Source organism: Pygocentrus nattereri, chromosome 22 (assembly GCF_015220715.1).
Source record: "Pygocentrus nattereri isolate fPygNat1 chromosome 22, fPygNat1.pri, whole genome shotgun sequence".
In the NCBI taxonomy this organism is placed as follows: Eukaryota; Metazoa; Chordata; class Actinopteri; order Characiformes; family Serrasalmidae; genus Pygocentrus; species Pygocentrus nattereri.
The window spans coordinates 31,009,611-31,028,499 of NC_051232.1; the positions used below are offsets into that span (position 1 = coordinate 31,009,611).

Here is an 18,889-nt window from a genome sequence, read left to right on the forward strand (position 1 = left end):
CTAGTGATGCATGCAGACAGGAGGGTGCAGTGAGGCAAAGAGAGAGTAGGACTAGAGATCTGAGTCTAATGGAGCAGCTGTACAAAGCATAAGCATCATTTAAAAAGTTTGGAATCACTTATATTAATAATTGCTATTTTATTCAATAACAAACACTGGATTGAAATACTAATCAGGAAACAAAGTAATTCTGGATGCTTTGTCCAACCGTTTTGCTTACATTCTTTAGGAATGACAATAAGCAACGTACTGTGATTACATGTCTCTAGTTAAAAGCAGACACTGAATACAAGGAATATTTCTGAGGAGTTTAAATACGAGCTTAAAAATCCACCGGTGTCTGTCCATCCTTCCACTGTGAGGAGACAACTCGGCGCTATGGGTCTGAAAGGATGTGTAGCCATCAAAAAGCCTTGACAGGCTACGTACACATGCAAAGACTTCGGCCAGTCCAATTAACTACATTCTGAACGCAAATTAAGACTGAGGGGTTTTTATTCTCACTCAACTCAACAGTCTGATGAAAATCTGTTTCTATGCTCACTACATGTAATCCGATCCAAAATTAGATGATCAGGAAAACGTCCTTCACATGTCCTTATTAAAGAAGGCCGAGAGGAAGACGTCGTGCTCTGAGAGGCATAAGCTGGACGTCTGTCCCACCGCCGTCTTTTAAAGATCAGAGCATGAACTTCGTCTCCTCTGCAGACCAGTTTCTGCTCCGCTGTGTTGAACGGTATAAACTCTCACTGACGCGACGCACATGCAGAACGGACTAAACTTTCCGATAGGGAAAGTAATCAGATACAGGCGTTTACACGGATATTATTCTTCTGTTTAATTAAGGATTACCCGCCTCGTTCAGCCGGATAGAAACTGTATTCCGAATGGCCTCCATCGGACTAGACTATTCCGATTGAGCCGTTTACATGGATGTACAGTATTCTATACTAGTCGGATTATGAATTGATTATCAGGCGTAAATGTGGTTACTGATGAAAGGAGATGGACATATCAAACAAAGAAGCTAAATGATGGACTGACCACCCTAGAGTCCAGACCTCAGCACCACTGAAAGTGTGATTACTACAGAAAATGATCAACCAGCTTCTAAGACTGAACTTTGGAGGCGTGTCTGCAGATTCTTTGAAGAGCTGAAAGTAAGCCCGGAATGGAAGCTGGAATAAAAGAGAAGTGTGCCTCACTAAATTTTGTAAAGTTTGATGTACCGCCTCTTTCACACTACTGTATGTGCACACGGCCGCAAAATGCTTTTATATTATTGAAAAGTTCTGCAACACGTTCCATATCTTTATTGCTCTTTTATCCACGCTATAACTTGGTCCCTGGCAAACACTACTGAGCGGCGTAGCAGCTGTTCTATTCTTAGCCACTGTCGGAGACAAATACACAACGAGGAGCCAACACTTAATGACTGGAAAAACCAGTGAACTAATGAACTTGCTTTCTTTATTGCTACGCTTTGAATTGGAGAAGCAGACGAGCGCCATTTTTTTAAGACAACAAAACCCCTCCGCTGGAGAAGAGCCTACCTCGTGCGCGAGTGAAGAATCTGAGGCTGTCTGCGGCGACGAAGCGGACACTGACTCAATTACTCGGAAGAGAAGAGGTATGCTAACCCTCGAGCAAGTCCCCTACCAATTTGAAAAAAGGAGCAAATGGCATGGAGGAAAATATATAGGACTTCAACCTGGCAATATGTGGAAGCTGTGATCTTTTAAAGGCAGCAATTTGCTGGCAGAGGTGACAACGGCCCGAGATGTCCTTTAGCGATTAGCGTGGGCCTGGAGGTTCGACCGGTGACGGGGTCAGAGCCAGGAATTGATTGGAAATTGAGTTTTTGAGGACAGAGCTCAAACCTCAACCCTGCAGCGAGCTGACGGACCGACTCGAGCTCTGACCTGGTAACACCGACCAGGCAATGACTGTCTTTTGCATAAAAGCACCTCCTTCTTTTGTCATCAAGTGCAGGTGAATTTGAGGGAAGCCTTCCCGGCTGAAGGCCGCACAGCCGTTCGCTGTAATGCCGTGGCTTTCCGATGTACTGGCGAGATAGTTTTTGCGTAAAGCTGCTTATGTCTGACTGGCAGCTAACATGACTGCTGTCCGCAGTAAGTAATGTCTAAGAGGCATTAGCAGTTCAGACATAAAGAAAAAAAACATTTCACTTAAATACCGTGATAATACACTGTTTTGCCTGCTCTGATGTGCACAGAGCTTGGCAGAATTCAAATCCCTGCGGCTGCTTTAAGATTGTGTGTCATTGGGTGGGAGAGAGAGAGAGAAAGAGAGATGAAAGGCAGAGAGCGTCTCGACTGGACATGTGCTGCCACTGCTGCTGCCACCCTGTGGATCTGGTGGACACTGCAGCCACCTTCCTAATCCCAGCAAATCAGCACGGCTGAGCGGTCAGCGTCCGGAGAGCGGGATGTGACGCAGCACAGCCGTTCCAGACAGGCTCCCTCTTTGACCCCAGCCATTACCTACACTTGCTATGCTGGTGATGGCAATCGATTTGCCTGGGGCTGCTTTTTCGCTTGCAAGTCATTGGTGTGCGCAGAGGAACAGCAGACTGTGTGCCCTTTTGTGATCTGACTATAATGAAGCGATTCGGGCATGGTGTGCGGAATTGTAAGGCGCGTGGATAAGCTCACGGCATGCGTGATGGAAATCGCATGTGTCGTTAAGGCAGGCAATCGATGCGGTCACTGCAGCAGTTCCATCAAGGGTCAAGGCGCGTCTGCGTTAAAGGAATATTCCAGCGAAATTATTCTCGGGGGTAATCGACTGTGAGCTACAGACGCAGCAGACGGAGATGAGCCCGAATTCGTACTACGGAAGCAGATCTCATCTTATTTTAGGATTTATATCTCACCTTACAGAATATTCTCTCAAGTTAGGAGGTCTTAAACGCCTCAGTCGAGGCTGAAAAATCGACTCGAATGTCAGTTTAACAAGCAACCGTTGCTACAGGCCCAGCTGAAACAAACACATCATCAAAACAATGTTAGAAAGGTAAGTTAGCCAGACAGACACTGTTACCCATGTAAAAAAGTGAGTGGACGAGTTTACAGCATGTGTGTCGTTACCACAGCCCATCAATGCGATCGACAGCGGTTACTTCAGGGGTCAAATCTGTGCCTGCGTTTCTCGGCCTGCTTTCTGAGCGTTCGCTCGCAGAAAAACCGCAAAGAACAGAGAAAAACTAATGTACAACAGGAGTCAACGGGCAGGTCATTCAGCATCTGCACACTGGCCTCCACTATAAGTGCATCAGAGTCAACACAACTCTCGGCTGTGCGCTGCAGACGGAGGATGAAAACGCTGGACTCTTCCTTTAAGGCGGAAGGGTTTAGCGCTGCGCTCACCTGCTGGGCGTCCTCCCATTTCTCTCGGTTCTCTTCCTCCAGCAGATTACTGATGATCTGGAAGAAGTTCTGTAAGGTGGAGAGGAGGGAAAAGAAAGAAAGAAAAAAAAAAAAAAAAAAAAAAAAAAAAAACACATGGTAAGTCTTTGGTCATTAGCTCTGGACCGGTGGAAGAAGCTGAGGGGAAAATCAATAGGAAATTTTTAGTGCAGTTGAATATAGACGTTCATCCCTGGCCGGCGCCGTTTAAACATTAAGGTAGAGATCAGATACGATCGGTGCTGTCATTAATAACATGCAGTGAAGCACACAGTCTTCCTTTATTATAGAATGAAGAGGACGTATAGGTGGGGGTGGGCAGGTCCATGATTCCATGAAATGGTTTTCTGAGGGTCATCAGCACGTCTACGACACTGAATCAATCAGCGTATAACTGCGTGAGCTACACCAGCTGATTGGGTGCTTGCTCATGACATCATCTAAATACGTTCATTTATTTTTTAATAATTGTTTTAGCAGCTGATTGGGTGGTTGGTTAGTGTAGTGGTTAACATCTCTGCCTTCTACACTGTAGACTGGGGTTCAATCCCCACCTGGGCAAACACCCTACACTATACCAATAAGAGTCCTTGGGCAAGACTCCTAACACCACCTTGGCCTACCTGTGTAAAATTATCAAATTGTAAGTCGCTCTGGATAAGAGCGTCAGCCAAATGCTGTAAATGTAAAATGTGTCAGCTCATAACATCTAAATATGTTAATTTATTTTTACTAATCGTTTTAGCAGCTGATTGGGTGTGAGCCCATGACATCATCTGATCGTCTTCATCTATTTTTAACAATCGCCTCACTTCTTCTTTAATAGTTTACTTTTGCGAGCGTTGCGTTTAAAAAAGCCACCGGGCTCACAGCCGTAGGTCTTTTAATAGGCGTGGCACGCTTGCTGGAGCGATTCTGTTCAGTCCAGCTTATTTGCAAACCATAAAACTAAATACGGTGTTGTGCCCCGTCTTCTCGTATCGCGATGTTAACTTCTTGCCATATCGGCCCACCTTTACGCAGATTGGGCGCAACACGCCTCGGCCTCCTGTTCTAACTGACATGAGCTCCCTGTTCCCTGCAGGTGCTCTGTGAATACACACACACACACACACACACACACACACACAGCACTCCGTAATGAAGGAGCTCTCCTGCAGTCTAAACAAATACCATCTTGGGCAATTACGGAGTGCAGCCACACCAGTGATTTGCGGGGAGATGATGGAATCCGTCAGACGGCGTCAGAGGCAAAATGCACCTGGGAGAGCCCCCCGCTGCTTCCAATTCAGGAACAGGTTGATCTCACCCAAAACACAGACATGCGCTCTGAATCCAGAAGCATAAGGACGTGGCTTGCGCTTTAAAACGTGCTTAGAGCTGCCAACTCCGACTCCGCCAGCCCGGCGGCCCAGCTGACGTGGAACGCTCGGAAAGAGGGACTCCTTTTCCTTTGTCTGTTTCCGTCGGAGGGTGGAGGGAGAGACGGTGTCTTGGCACCGGCGCCTTTTGTTTTTCTACTCGAATGCTAATGCTCCCTCTGGTGGTAACGCGTCCACTTAAACACTGCGCTAATGCGAGCGTTTGCTCACGGGAAGGGAGCTGAGCGGAGTGGGGGGCAGCAAATGAGTCACAGCCCAGCTCCCATCGCACACGTCCTGCACACACTAGCATGCCAAACGCACGCGATCTCCCCAGCACAATCCATGAAAATCAATTTATCGTGGCAGAGGCCTTGGGAGCCCTGCGACAGCGGGGCGGACTCGGCGGATTGAGATGATCTCGCCGCACGGACACACAGAAAGCAAGAGGGGCTCTCTTATCAGTGGGGGCACGTGGCTGAAATCCCATAAGCTCTCCATGAAGGAGAGAAAAGGGGTGGGGGGGGGGCGATCACTATCAGCTCTGGCGCAAGTCGTTATAAGCAAGTTGTTTACTTTCTCACTGCACATTTAAAGGGGAATCTCACCGATTTTCCCAAATTTGATATACAGTTCAGGGGTTGAGATGCTGTTCGGGGTGGTCTGGTGTGAAAATGGTGCGGACCATGGTTTGGTGTGGAGACTCTTCTTCGCAGTGGTGGTGATGGGAACCAGGAGTCACAAAATAAAAAGCCCCATATTTATCTTCCACCCAAAATCACCAGTGAACCTACAACTTTAGGGGTAAACATGATATACATTTTTTTTTCTTCCTCAGGACACCTTTTTCCCCAACAGCAACCTCTCCGCCATACGTACGTTTAAAAAAAAATCCATTTATGGCCAAAATCTCATCATAAAAACAATCATCTCGGGCTATCTAGGCAGCTTTTAGAGATAATAATCTCTTTAGACGTCTGGTTCCTCTTCTAGCGCCTCTACGATGGAGCATTTCACATCAAACCAATATTAACCATTTCATTTTGGAGAAATGGTGAAAAATCAGCGGAATTGCACTTCAGCGCTAGCCGTTTAATGCTTTAATGGAATGCTCCTGGGTGTTTACAACCTAATCTCTGCTGCATCTGCTGCAGCACACAATCAATATACAACAACATACTCATAATAGGAGCTAAAGGAGTGCTAGGGTCAGCATCTGCCCTTTGGCTTCTACTGGGAGCAAGTCAACAAGTTTCTTTTGTTTGAACCAAGACGAGAAACACCGTTTCTAACACCGTTATGGAAGATCAGGTTACCTGTGTTTACATCAAAACCAGCCAGGGTGAAAAGAAGAGGGTTAACATTCAAATACAAAAACAAAGCAACTCAACAGCAGCTCACCTGGACGTCGTCAGAGGACGGTTCGTAGCTGGCCCTTTTAAAGGTGTCGGTGACGTTCCGTAAGATCTCCACAGAGGACAGCAGGTCTCCAGCGTAGAAGTTGCGTCTCTGGGTGAGGTCCAGCAGCACTTTGGTCACCTGGGACATTCCATCTCCTGCCAGATTCCTCTGACCCTTAGCAAGGTGTCCCTGGACCTGCAGCAGGGTGGAGAGAGAGGGAACTTGGGCTCTGGATGGTCTTTCTGGGTCCTATAGCACAGCTGTCTCCTCCTGAAGATTTACATTCCTGCAGAGTTTAGCAACAAACTGCCTCTAACCCGCTGCTCCTCCCTCACCAAACACTGATGCAACTGATCCAGCCAATCAGGGGCTTCTGAGGAAGGTGATTAGCTAATTAGGAGCAGGTGTGGCAGATTGGGGTTGGAGCTAGACTCTGCAGAAAGGTGGATCTCCAGGCCCAGCGCTGACCTAGCACTACTGGCTGCTTACAGAGGCATTTTACCCAGGATCAGTTCAGTTTGGCTTGATTCAGTTCAATGTATTGAAATTCAGTGCGGTTCAGTTCATTTAAATTCAATTCAACTTTATTCACACACACATTATTTAAGCCACTTATCCTCCTGGGTCACTAGAGTCTATCTCTAACACCATGAACAGGTCGCCAGTCCTTCAGATACACATTGAAATACACTTCAGTGCAACCTCTTAAACTCCTTGGAATCACCGGTGGATCCAAACCGCACTCGGTCATGTTCTCCATAATGTTCATATTCCATAAGCTCCGTTCAGAAGCTGGGCGTCGTGTGAGGCTGTAGCTCTTCTCTCCAGTCTAATAGACGGTGACGTCATTTTAAACCCTTATAATAAAAGAAGCTGAACTTTGTTTTTCTACTGAAAGTCGACCCGTTTTTCCCCAAATCTGGGCTCTAAACTATAAACAGACGGCGTCTCTTCAGTGATCTGCTCTGGAAACATCACTTTTAGAAAACAACACAAAGAGAGTCGGAGATTTTTGGCTTTCAGCAGTAAACTGTAAGCATGTAGTGATATGTGTGATCATAAAACATGTTCTGTTAATCTGAGGGGAGATTTTACAAAAAATAAAATAAAAATGTGCATTAATTTCATGCAACTACTGAATAATCTGCCTTACAATTTGGTCATGACAATTCAGATGGATAAACCAAAATATTCCCTGGAGAGTAGGAGGTTAATCCTTTGGATCAGGTTGGGCTCAGTCTAATTTAATTCAACAACTTGGCATGAATGTGTTCAATTAGCACCTCCGATTCATGCTGCACGTCTTCGGCCTGTGGGAGGGAGAACATGCAAACTCCACCCAACTCCTGGTCACCTGGCACTACCTACCGCACCTCCATGCTGCACCGAATTCGATTCGCTTCAACACATCAGTTCGTTTTGGATCGGTTTGGTTCAATCCAGTTCAATTTAAATTGAACTAAATACTTTAAATCATTTAAGTCGTTTAAATAATTATTGCAGCATTGTCCTCCACAATATTAATATTAATGTGCAAAACTTTAAATTAACCCTCACTGATCGTATTTGGTCATTATTGTGCTGTTAACCTTCTCACAGACGATTCAAGGCAAAGCGACTGAACTAACAAAAGTAATTTTGGGGAAAATAAAGCAGGCCAATTTTTAATCTCTGGAACTTCAGATCATGATTAAAGGAGCTTAGAACGACCAGCTTGGAACCATCAGAGACTGAAAGTTCATGAAACGTGCAATACTGATATTTTAGAAGTGGGTAATATGTAAATTCGCCCTCACTGACCATATTTTGTCTCCGTTGTGTTGTTAACGTCTTCACAGACGTCTGTCTCTCGGTGTGTGGATGACTCGAGACGAGCAATAAGGCCAATTTGTAATCAGGTCACATCAGCGGTTCGCCAGTGTGTCTTAACACACTGCCAGGCATACTGCAATATGTGGCAATATAACTGCAATATGGTACTTTGTCTACTTTGTGCTGCCCTACAAAGCAGCTTTACAGAAATCTGGGTCCAGACCACTAATTAGAAAGGCAGGGACCAATACTATCCTCTCCTGGGCGGTTTTGGTATTAAAGCCCTGTTGTAATCATACGACCTTTGACAACGAGGTCTGGCTGAGGTGACAAGGAGCTGAGAACATCCGGAGAACATCATGAATGGTTGGCAATTGGTGGAACATCCTAGTGGTTTGCCACTGGGCAATCAGTGGAGTCTTCTGCATGGGTTTATCCAGCAATGGCAGTGTTTCAGGAGGTAGACTGGCACACAGTTCATGAAAGGCAGCTGGTAAGCAGGCTAACAATGGTTGCTGTTTAACAAAGGCTGCTTTTAAGACTTTAATTGGCAATTAGAGAATCGTTTTCATGGCTCTAATGAGCAAAAACAAGCCACTGCGTCTCGGGACTTTACGATAAACTAATAGGTCACAGGAACTTGCAACTAGCAGGGAGGTTAGTACTTAGCAAAAAGTAAGAGGTTGCAGGTAGCAGGTGATAGCTAGCACTTTAGCTAGGGCAGTCGTGGGCTGGAGGTTAGGGAACTGGCCCTGTGACCGGAAGGTCGTCGGTTCGATCCCCAGTGCCGATGGTTCATCAGTGAAGTGTCCTTGAGCAAGACACCTAACCCCCAACTGCTCCCTGGGTGCTGTGGATAGGGCTGCCCACCGCTCCGGGCAAGTGTGCTCACTGCCCCCTAGTGTGTATGTGGTGTTTCACTTCACAGATGGGTTAAATCCAGAGGTGGGATTAAAAAAAAAGTATTACTTAACTTTATGCACTGCTGTGGGCCTACAGGCCATGCCTAAAGGACTACAGGGGTTCTATAGGTTCTAGGCCTATAAAAGGACCTCGTAGGTTTGAAGATTGGTCACTGAATTGTTTGCCTGGGTTCCCCAGCAACAAAAAGGACAGCGGTTCCGGGATTTTGAGCCAAATTAACAAGGAGTTAGCAGGTAATAGCCGGCATTTTATGAACTGCTATGGAATTTCAGATCAGGATTTAAGGATCATATCTTAGAACGACAACTTGGTCCTAGTGGTCAGCAGCAGCTTCTTTCTAGGTCTTATTATGCCATCAGAGAACTGTTTGCATGGTTCTACCTAGAAACAACAAACCATTAGAGATAGAAAGCTCATGAAAAGCAGGGAACAGGTAGACTAATGCCTGCAATACTATGGACTGGATTAATGGAGACAAAGACAACCTTCCTAGTATTTAGCAATTGTTGCTTCTTGTTTAACTAGAGATCAGTGAGAAGTTCACAGGGTCTCGCTAGGAAAAACAAGCCATTGCGGTTCGGGACTTTATGATAAACCAACAGGTTGTGGGTATTGGCAGCTGGCAGGTAGGCTGATATTTAGCGTTGTATGAACTGTATAAACTGACAGGCAGTCACAATTCATGAACAGCAGCGAGCATTTAACTAGCTTTTTATGCACTGCTGTGGAACCGCAGGCCATGATTAACGGATTACAGGACACAACTGTTTCCTAATTGTTGCCTCTTAGGTTTAAAGTGTGATCAGTGAATTTTTGCCTGGATTTTCCCAGCAACAACAAGGAACGTGTTTCTAGGATTTTGACCCAAATTGACAGGGAGTTAGCAGGTAACAGCTGGCATTTTATGAACTGCTATGGAGCTTCAGATCAAGATTAAAAGATCATAGCTTAGAATGAGAACTTGGTCCTAGTGGTCAGCAACAGTTTATTCCTAGACAAGCCATTAGAGATAGAGGGTTCATGAAAAGCAGAAAACAGGCAGGCTAATAGCTAGTATTTAATGGACTGCAGACCAGGAATAAAAGGGTTAATGGAGACAAAGACAACCTTCCTCATAGATAGCAAGCACAGCTTCTTGTTTAGCATGGGATCTGTGAGTTGTGAGTCTACAAGCCACTGAGTTCAGCTAAACTGACATGCTCTTTCTGGTAACAGCATAGCTAGCATTTCATGTACTGCTGTGGAACCACAGGCCACGATTAAAGGAGTAAAGTGCAGAAACGTTTCCTGGTGCTTGCCTCTTCAAAGTGTGGCAGTGAAGTGTTTGCCTGGGTTCTCCAGCAACAACAAGTGGTTTCAGGATTAAAGGATCACAGCTCAGAACGACAAAGACAACCTTGCTCATTGCTTCTTGTTTAAGTCAGTCATGGGCTGGAGGTTAGGGAACCAGCCTCCTGACCGGAAGGTTGCAGGTTTGATCCCGAGTGCCGACAGCACATGACTGAGGTGTCCTTGAGCAAGACACCTAACCCCCAGTTGCTCCCTGGGTGCTGTGGATAGGGCTGCCCACCACTCTGGGCAAGTGTGCTCACTGCCCTCTAGTGTCTGTGTGTGCTCACTAGTGTGTGTGTGGTGTTTCACTTCACGGATGGGTTAAATGCGGAGGTGAAATTTCCCCGTTGTGGGACTAATAAGGGTCACTTAATCTTAAGATGCAATCAGTGAGCTGTTTAATGAGTCTGCAAGCCACTGAGTCCCAGCGCTTTACGATGAACCATCAGATTTGTTAAGGGTTCCTCAGTAACAAAAAGGCAGATATTCCCAAGAAGGTAATGTCTAGAATTCCACGTACTGCTGTGGAACCGCAGGCCATAATTAAAGGAGTACAGTGCGGAAAGCTCTCCTAATCGTTGCCTCTTAGCTTTCAGAATGTGATCAGTGAATTTTTGCCTGGGTTCCCCAGCAACTACAAGGAAAGTGGTTCCAGGACTTCGAGCTCAATTGATGTTGAGTTAGCAGGTAATAGCTGGCATTTTATAAAATGCTATGGAACGTCAGATCATGGTTAAAGGAATGAACACACACACACACACACACACACACACACACACACATACATGCAATTATGCAGAATACATTCAGAGAAGAGTGCCGTGCAGATACCAGCTCCAGGTGCAGGAGAGAGGAGGAGACCGGCCACGAGGACCGGCTAGGAAAATTGCAGTATTAATGTTCTAATTCTCTTCCCTACTGTTAGCGGTTCCATCTTTCATCTCTGTGGCTTTGGGGCGGTGGAGTAGAGCAGTGGAGGGGGGTTGTTGTGATGGTGGGGGGTGTTTATGGTATGCCAGAAAAAGAGGGAGGGGGAGAGAGAGAGAGAGAGAGGTGGTGCGAGAGGAAGCTGACGTTGCACCTACTGATTGCTGTAAGTATCTGTATTCATTTGCGATGCATCGGGCATAGCTGGGCTGCTCCCAGTAGGCTACCCCGCGGTGATCCAGCGAGCAGCGTCGACTAGTGGTGCCTGCGAAGGATGAGAGAGAGAGACAGAGAGAGAGAGGGGAGGGAGGGAGGAAAAAGAGAGACATAGCAGAAGTAGGAGAGGGGAGGGAGAGAGGCAATGAAAGAGAATATAGAAGAGAGTGGTGCAGAGAGGAAATGGAAGAGACAGAGAGGAAAAGAGAGAGAGAGAGAGAGATTTAGTTCTTGATCATATAATCCCTTTTTTTCTTTTTCTCATTTCACCTGGCAGCCCACACATTTCTATACGAGGAAGAGCGAGCGAGGGAGGGGAAAGCGAAGGCTCGTATTCAGATGTTGCTGCTGCCATGGAATCACATGCGCCGCACATGTGCTAGTGCCACTGCAGTACACACGCCCACGCGCATGCACGCACCAAACAAAGTCTGTTTAAGAGCACAGGGTCGTAGCGCCCTCCCATGCGACCTGAGCAGTGCTGCAGTATCTCCTCAGCAACATCACGGCGAGCGCCGTCGTGCCCGTATTAGGAACTCCGGGTCTAAGCTGGTTTCCTCTGTAACAAAGGCCTTTAAGGGCATCTGAGTATCAGAGCCAGGTGTGTTGGATCTAAACTCTCCGAGGCGGTGGATCTCCAGGACCAGGCCTGGCCCCCCTGACATTAGCAAACCACCAAATGCATTTGGCATCAGCCACTGCTCACCCGTCAAACCATCAGGTGCTCAATCCTGGTCCTGGAGATCTACGTTTCTGGAGACTTCAAATGCCTCTAAAGGCCTTCAGTACCGGGATCGGGTGTGTTGGATTAGGGTTGGAGCTAAACTCCAACTGTAGCGTGGTAGATCTCCTGGACCAGGACTGGGCACCCCTGCCATACATTGCTGTATCAACTCATTTAAAAAGACACATACAAAACCATCTGGAACCGACAGTAATGGTTCCTTGTTCCTTTGATTATAAGACAGACCTCACCACAGTACCCCAGACAAACCAGCAAGCTTCGTCAGACATGGTAGCGTAGGCATTAGGCTTTGGCACTTTTAAGCTGCAGTTTGAGTCGCTGGTAGTGCTGAAGTTTAATAGGAGACTTTCATGTGGCTTCATTTCAGCACGTATCATGTATCATTTTCATACTTTGGCTGCTTAACGACATCATAATTCGATAATTAAGGCATAATGCACACAGGACAGGAGGCAGGAGGCGGCAGCGCCAGTTTATGAAAACGCCATTCGTTTGTTTTATAGAGAAAACCAGCTCAGCTCCTGATATGAACAGGACGGCGACTACGACACGATTTCAGGGGTCTGCGGTGACGCTCCCAGCCGCATGATGTACTAGAACCTCTGAAAGGTAGATGGAAGGAGAGGACCTATAAGAGGAAGCTTCAAAATGGCTAAACCTCATCTGATCTACTTGGTCTTTATGCACTGTGTATGAACATCTTCTTTAACACCTCGTTTTTTTTATTGAAGACGTTATTTAGCAATTACCAAACTACACCAAGCTAGCTAGCTGTTTAGACTCGAACCGCAGCCCCTCATTGTAACCCTGGATTTTCCTAAGTTGTACTGTGTCTTGCCCAAATAGTTCCCCCCATTAAAAGCCCGGCCACCATGGTCACCACACTGGCACATTTTAACGTATAGTTACTTAATTTACAAGCGGAATTTAACAGATAAAGAGAAAAAAAAAGTTTTTTTTATTTTTTAAGTTTTATTTCATTTATAAAAATGTCACATTTAATTTTGTTCCCCATTCACTGCTTCCATAAATTCACTGCTACCTTAAATCCAAAGGTACCTTAACTGCAATCTATTTAGGCAAAAGCAACAAAACAAAATTCGAGTGGAATCTTCAACCACACACGGCTGCATGTGCCAGAAAAAAACGATTCTGTTCATGTTTTTAAAAACCCGGAGAAATTGGTTTGTGGTGGCTTGGCGTATGCACAATAACAGCCTCAAGTCTAAAGCTTTAACATGGATAGAACACAGTCTCTAAAGTAGTTATAGCAGCCTTAGTGACCGATAACTGAGGTAAGCAATAGATAATGGGCCACGGATCACTGATACTGAAATACATAACATGTAGTGCCCGTTCTGAGACAGGCGCTGGTCCGTGCCTCTCAGACTCTATCAGCTCTCAGTGGAGCCGGGTTTCCTGCTCGACCAGCATCACACCAGCCTCCCCGCGGCCCACCCACCGCTCCGCTCCAGCAGAGGCACTCCGCCTCCACCCAGCCTCGCCACACCCATGCAGGGACACCCCAACCACAGCTCCCCTGCCAAAGACTCCATAGTGCAGGGCTGGATCAAAGGGGGCACCCTCAGAGGTCCTGCTAAAGCATGTGTTACATTACTTTGCACACGATTAACAACTTAACCCTCCCAGGTCCCCCATGGTGCACACGTCTTAAAACGCCTTACGATTGTTTAATTACTCCTCACTTCCAGCAGAGAGATTCAGCTGGAAGGGCAGACTGTCAACTATCAGTCAATGTGCATTAACACTTGTGTTTGTATGTAGTAGATGAGATATTTAACTCCGATTTGAATTTGATGAAACAGTACTGTTGTGCTTACTTGCTTGTTTTTGTCCTTGTTTGAAATGGAAACTAAAGGAAAATACATTTTATGAAAACCTTAGAAAAATATTGTGAAATAGGGACGGTGACAAATAGGTGAGACATTGGAGAGAAAACAAAGTGAATCGGATCAGATGGAAAGCACAGAATTGCTTGTAATGTAAAGCAAAGTAATTTATAACATTTGAAACAACATGATAGCATCACATGTCAACACATGACAATAGTCAGGGCGGTACAGTGTGTAGTGGTTGGTTAGTGTAGTGGGTAACACCTCTGCCTTCTAAGCTGTAGACTGGGGTTCAGTCCCCCACCTGGGCAAACACCCTACACTATACCAATAAGAGTCCTTGGGCAAGACTCCCAACACCACCTCCGCCTACTTGTGTAAAATGATCAAACTGTAAGTCGCTCTGGATAAGTGCGTCAGCCAAAATGCCATAAATGTAAAAATACAGGGAAGTATTATATATTTCATTTTACAGCTTAGTAATTTACACAGAAAAAAGTTATGTATGTATGTTATGTGTGAATGTTAAACCCATTCAGTGGTGCTGAGGTCTGGACTCTGGGGCGGTCAGTCCATCGTTCAGCATCTTTGATGTGTCCGTCTCCTTTTCTCAGTGAGGTTCTTCTTGAACAGCTACACGTCCTTTCAGACCCACAGCGCTGAGTGGTCTTCTCCCAGTGGAAGGATGGACAGAAATACCTGTGGATGTTTTCAGATCTGAAGCAGCTTGATCTTCTCCTCTCTCTCAGAGACGAAAGCTTTCAGTGCTGTTTATGTGATGGGGGCAGTTTTGGGGTCTACCAGCTCTTCCAGGTGGTTGTTAGGAGCCACATTTTTTAGGAAAGTGTACTTACTTAAATAGCTGTTTTTACTGGATATTAAATAAATGGACGGTGGTCTATGATTTTTAAACTGAACTGCATTGGTTTTTCACTGAAATACTTATATAGTGGCAATCAAGTGGCCAAATGACTAGAGTGAATATAAGAGATACACTCATACACACTCGGGGTGTAATCTGCTTCTCTCTGCTTTGCGCTAGCCACACCTGGGCCGCTGGCTGTTATCTCTGGCTCCAGTCGGCGGCCTGCGCCGCACTCTCCGCCTAGACCTTCCTTTTCTCCTCCCCACACCTGCTCTCTCAAGGACACAATGGTGCTGAGAGAGAGATAGTGGAGTGACGATGCAGCGGGGTGTTGCGGGGGAGCACCTGAGCACAATACAGCGGCATCGTACCGCTCTGTTATAAGAACATCCTCAGCAGGACCCTCTCAGATAAACCAACAGGTCCAGAGAGAGAGAGAGAGGGAGAGAGAGTGCCGCACTCAGCCAAAGCCAAGAGCAACCAACTGGAGCCACGGATAAGAATCGCTCTTCTGTCCTCCACTGCCCCCCCGTTCCTTTCTTCTCATCGGAGTGCGGATCGCGAGATGTTGGCAAAAAGCTGGAGGCCTCAGCTCTATGTAAATGAGGGGGAATCTCTAGGTACACATAGACTAAAGCATTTAAAACCAGCCACAATGCAAGTTGCAAACATTCGCCACAGCCTGCTGCGCTTCGACAAAGGCAAAATAAAAACAACAATATATAAAGAACAAGACACGAAACCGTGCGCCTGCCTTTGTGTGCACAAACACAGTGGTTATCTTTAAGGCCTTCTCGCTTTTGTGTTGTGAGTTTAAAGCCCCAACACAGAAATTATACTTTTCTTAATGTGAGAATGGCAAAATGCACCCATTATGTGCTTCCCTGGAGGCTTTATTATTCCAGATTTTTTTCCAGAACTCGGAACTGGTTTACCAGCAACTGACCATTTTGTGCTCCGTGTACAAACATGAAATAATCTTGCATAAATATTTTTTTAGCTGGCAAATATCCAAGTAAACATAATGAAAAATTTACACTAAACAGCAAAATGTGTTTTTTTTTATTTTGTGTGTTGATATTTATTATATTTCATATGAAAAGTCACACTAGCTAGGTTTCCATCTATTTAGGGTAAATCATGAAAAGCAGTCACGACAGCGGAAAAGCGTGAAAAGCACATATGATATTATTGTTTCATAGTCACATACAGAATACGGGCCAAAACGAAAAGCAAAACTTCTATCACACTGTTTTCACATCGCTTGACTTCTTGACTGGAAAGCAAAGCATCAGGATTTGCATTTGAAAAAGAAATGCTGCATTGGTGTCAGAATTGAATACAACCCACTTTAAAATATAAAAAAGGCACAGCTTTCCATCATGCAGTACTTACAACAATGTGAAATGGGTGATAATGATCTGTTTATTTAAATTTTCTGCATGTTAAATACATTTGGAGTACATAAAACAAAGTGTAATAGATGTTTTGTTTGTCATTTTGGATTGTATTCTGCATCTAACTATGGTGTAGTAATGTCATATGTTCACTGTATTTCACATTTTTCCACTGTAGTGGCTGGTTTTTCAATTTGGCACTAATGTCTATCAAAGTTAGTTTGACTTTTCACATGCAATACAGTACATAAACATTATTGATAATATTGGGCATAAATTCCTCTCCACATCCATCTGTACATTGAATAAAAACAGAGCTGATGGAAACAGCAAATATAGAAGGTGAAACATTTCACAAGCTGGCTATGTTTATTTACCTTTTTTACAAAGAAGTGTGGTTACGACTGAAATTCATTTGCCAAATCAACAAATAGAAATTGTAAATAAAAATAATAACGTCCGACAAATAATCAGGTGTTTACTTCCTTTTGTCTGGCTGTTCTGTCTACAAAACCTGCTCAAAGCCGCAGCTACCAGTGAACCAATGAAGAGAGAAGTTAAAACCAAAGAAGTTAAAACCTTTAAATTGTAAAAGAGGGGAAACAGAAACAGTGATTTTAGGTAAAAATACATGCCTGCTGTCGATCCAATTCCTGTGTAGTTATGTTTACCTGTGCGTTCTGTCTCCAAGCTTTTATGACGTATGACGTATGACTCATAGTTGAGTAAAAGTACTGAGTAAAATAATGGCTGGAGGAAAAGTAAATTCCCAAAAAATATCTTGGGCAGAAGTCCAAAGTATCGGGTCAAAAAAGTACATCACTTATAGAACAGCAGTGGACCTTCTTAGAACATCCAGCACCTATCAGCACAGGGACTGAAGACTGTAGGACCCTGTTCTCTTATTTTAAATTCATTTGGTCTAAAATAAAAGGCTAAAGCTCCAGAGTCAGAGATGTGACCAATCACAAAGCAGGACACTGTGTTGTCTCCAACTACACAATGAAATCCAACACAATAGAACTAATAGAAGTAGCGATAGTATAACAAGAAAATACTCAGGACAGTACAACCCCATCAGTATTTCGCTTGCACTTGAGTACTGGAGTGTAACACTGGGCTGGTGAATCAGACACTCGTGGATATAAAATAAACTGTGAGGTTTACTGAAAGAAGGATTTACACGATATAAACCAGACCAGATCAAAAACCAGTAAACACAGTGCATGGGAGCAGGCAAAACTGTATTCAATAAACAAGCCAAGGTTGAAACCAAACGATCTAAGAAAGCCAACAGCTTTGTTAACAGCTGGGCAGAAACTTGACCACTATTAGGCCAGACTGGGCAATCTCCCCGTCGCACTAACAACCTAACAAGTGCCTGTGACGGCATGTCAAACTTCATGACTTTGTGTCTTTTATCAGTTTTGATGGGATCTAAAGATTTCCATCCCTATTTGTCCACGTCTCTCTAACTCTGTTACCAACTGGCTGGACTTTACTGATGAAACTCATGGCAACGCACAGTCATGCTCATTAAACTGAACCTTGTTTTGGCCATCGCTCTGCAAAGCCGGGCCAACTTTGCAACATTAACTATGAAAGAACGCCTTTGTGGGTGGAACTTGAGTGGTTCAAGTGCTGATTGGGGCTTGAACTTTTACACAATGGCCACAAAGGCATTTAGGCATTTATGATACTTAAAAAAAAGACGGGATACTTTAGGTCATTTATTTATAAAAGCGTTGGCACCAACAACGTTATGAAGAGCCATTTTGTCCTTTCAACAATAATCAAAGCACTTTGGGAGCCACAACATTTACGTCTATTTTACCATTTGTGCTAATGTACCATGTGTGCTTATGAACTAGTGAAGGTGAAAAAAAAATGATATAACTTTAAAGCTTGGACTTCTGGTGCAGGCTGGCTGAGCTGCTCTCCAGGCTTTCTCCATACAATGGGTCTACAATCCTGATGTTGTGAGCAAGGTGTATAAATACCACTTAACCATCATTCTGTTCGACTTTTATGCAGAAGCCTAAAGAACTATTAAAGTTTATCAATGGTTAAATACTGAAAAATACTGAAATACATTTGGGAGCCACTAGAAACTGTATTAAAAACATGATTTTTCTCACCTGTGGCATTGGGTGGGCACCTATTGAAGGCCAGTTCTCCGGATGGCGTTCTCCTCCACAGCATGGAAACTGCATAGTCCTCAGGACAAATCTCATATGGAGCTGCAGATCAGATGACAGAGGACTCATTTAAAAGGACTTCTGCAGATGAGGAGATGGCCGCATGCAAAAACTTTGCCCAATATCGATTCAATTACAGTGAAATCCTCCAATGATCCCTGATATCTGAGGGTAGATTTACTCGGATTACAAGAGCCTATAGAACTCTTTACAGCACCAGTGGGATGTGGCCGCCTTCCTGCTATGTGTGTGCGCAAGGTGGTAAGCGTACAGCCATACCGCCCGAACTCACGCTAAAAAAATAAGTAAATAAATAAAATAAAAACGGTGCAGTTTGCAAACAAATTAATTATCCATTAAAAACAAAACAAGAACAACAAAAACAGAGTGGAGGTTCTATTCTAGAAATGCTTGCATAGGCTGTACCGAC

The 18,889-nt window shown here is 44.7% G+C and overlaps 1 protein-coding gene across 5 annotated transcripts in view; it reads right to left on the reverse strand.

The window, feature by feature from the left end:
- Window positions 1-18,889, reverse strand: part of adgrb3 (adhesion G protein-coupled receptor B3) — a 324,116-nt gene that overhangs the window by 136,874 nt on the left and 168,353 nt on the right. For all 5 annotated transcript variants that reach the window (XM_037532639.1, XM_037532638.1, XM_017700932.2 and 2 more), the window contains 4 exons: window positions 18,400-18,501; window positions 11,344-11,450; window positions 6,191-6,385; window positions 3,390-3,458 (listed from right to left, as the gene is read on the reverse strand). In XM_037532639.1, coding sequence (XP_037388536.1) covers window positions 3,390-3,458; window positions 6,191-6,385; window positions 11,344-11,450; window positions 18,400-18,501 — 473 coding nt within the window. The remainder of the gene's footprint in view (window positions 1-3,389; window positions 3,459-6,190; window positions 6,386-11,343; window positions 11,451-18,399; window positions 18,502-18,889) is intronic.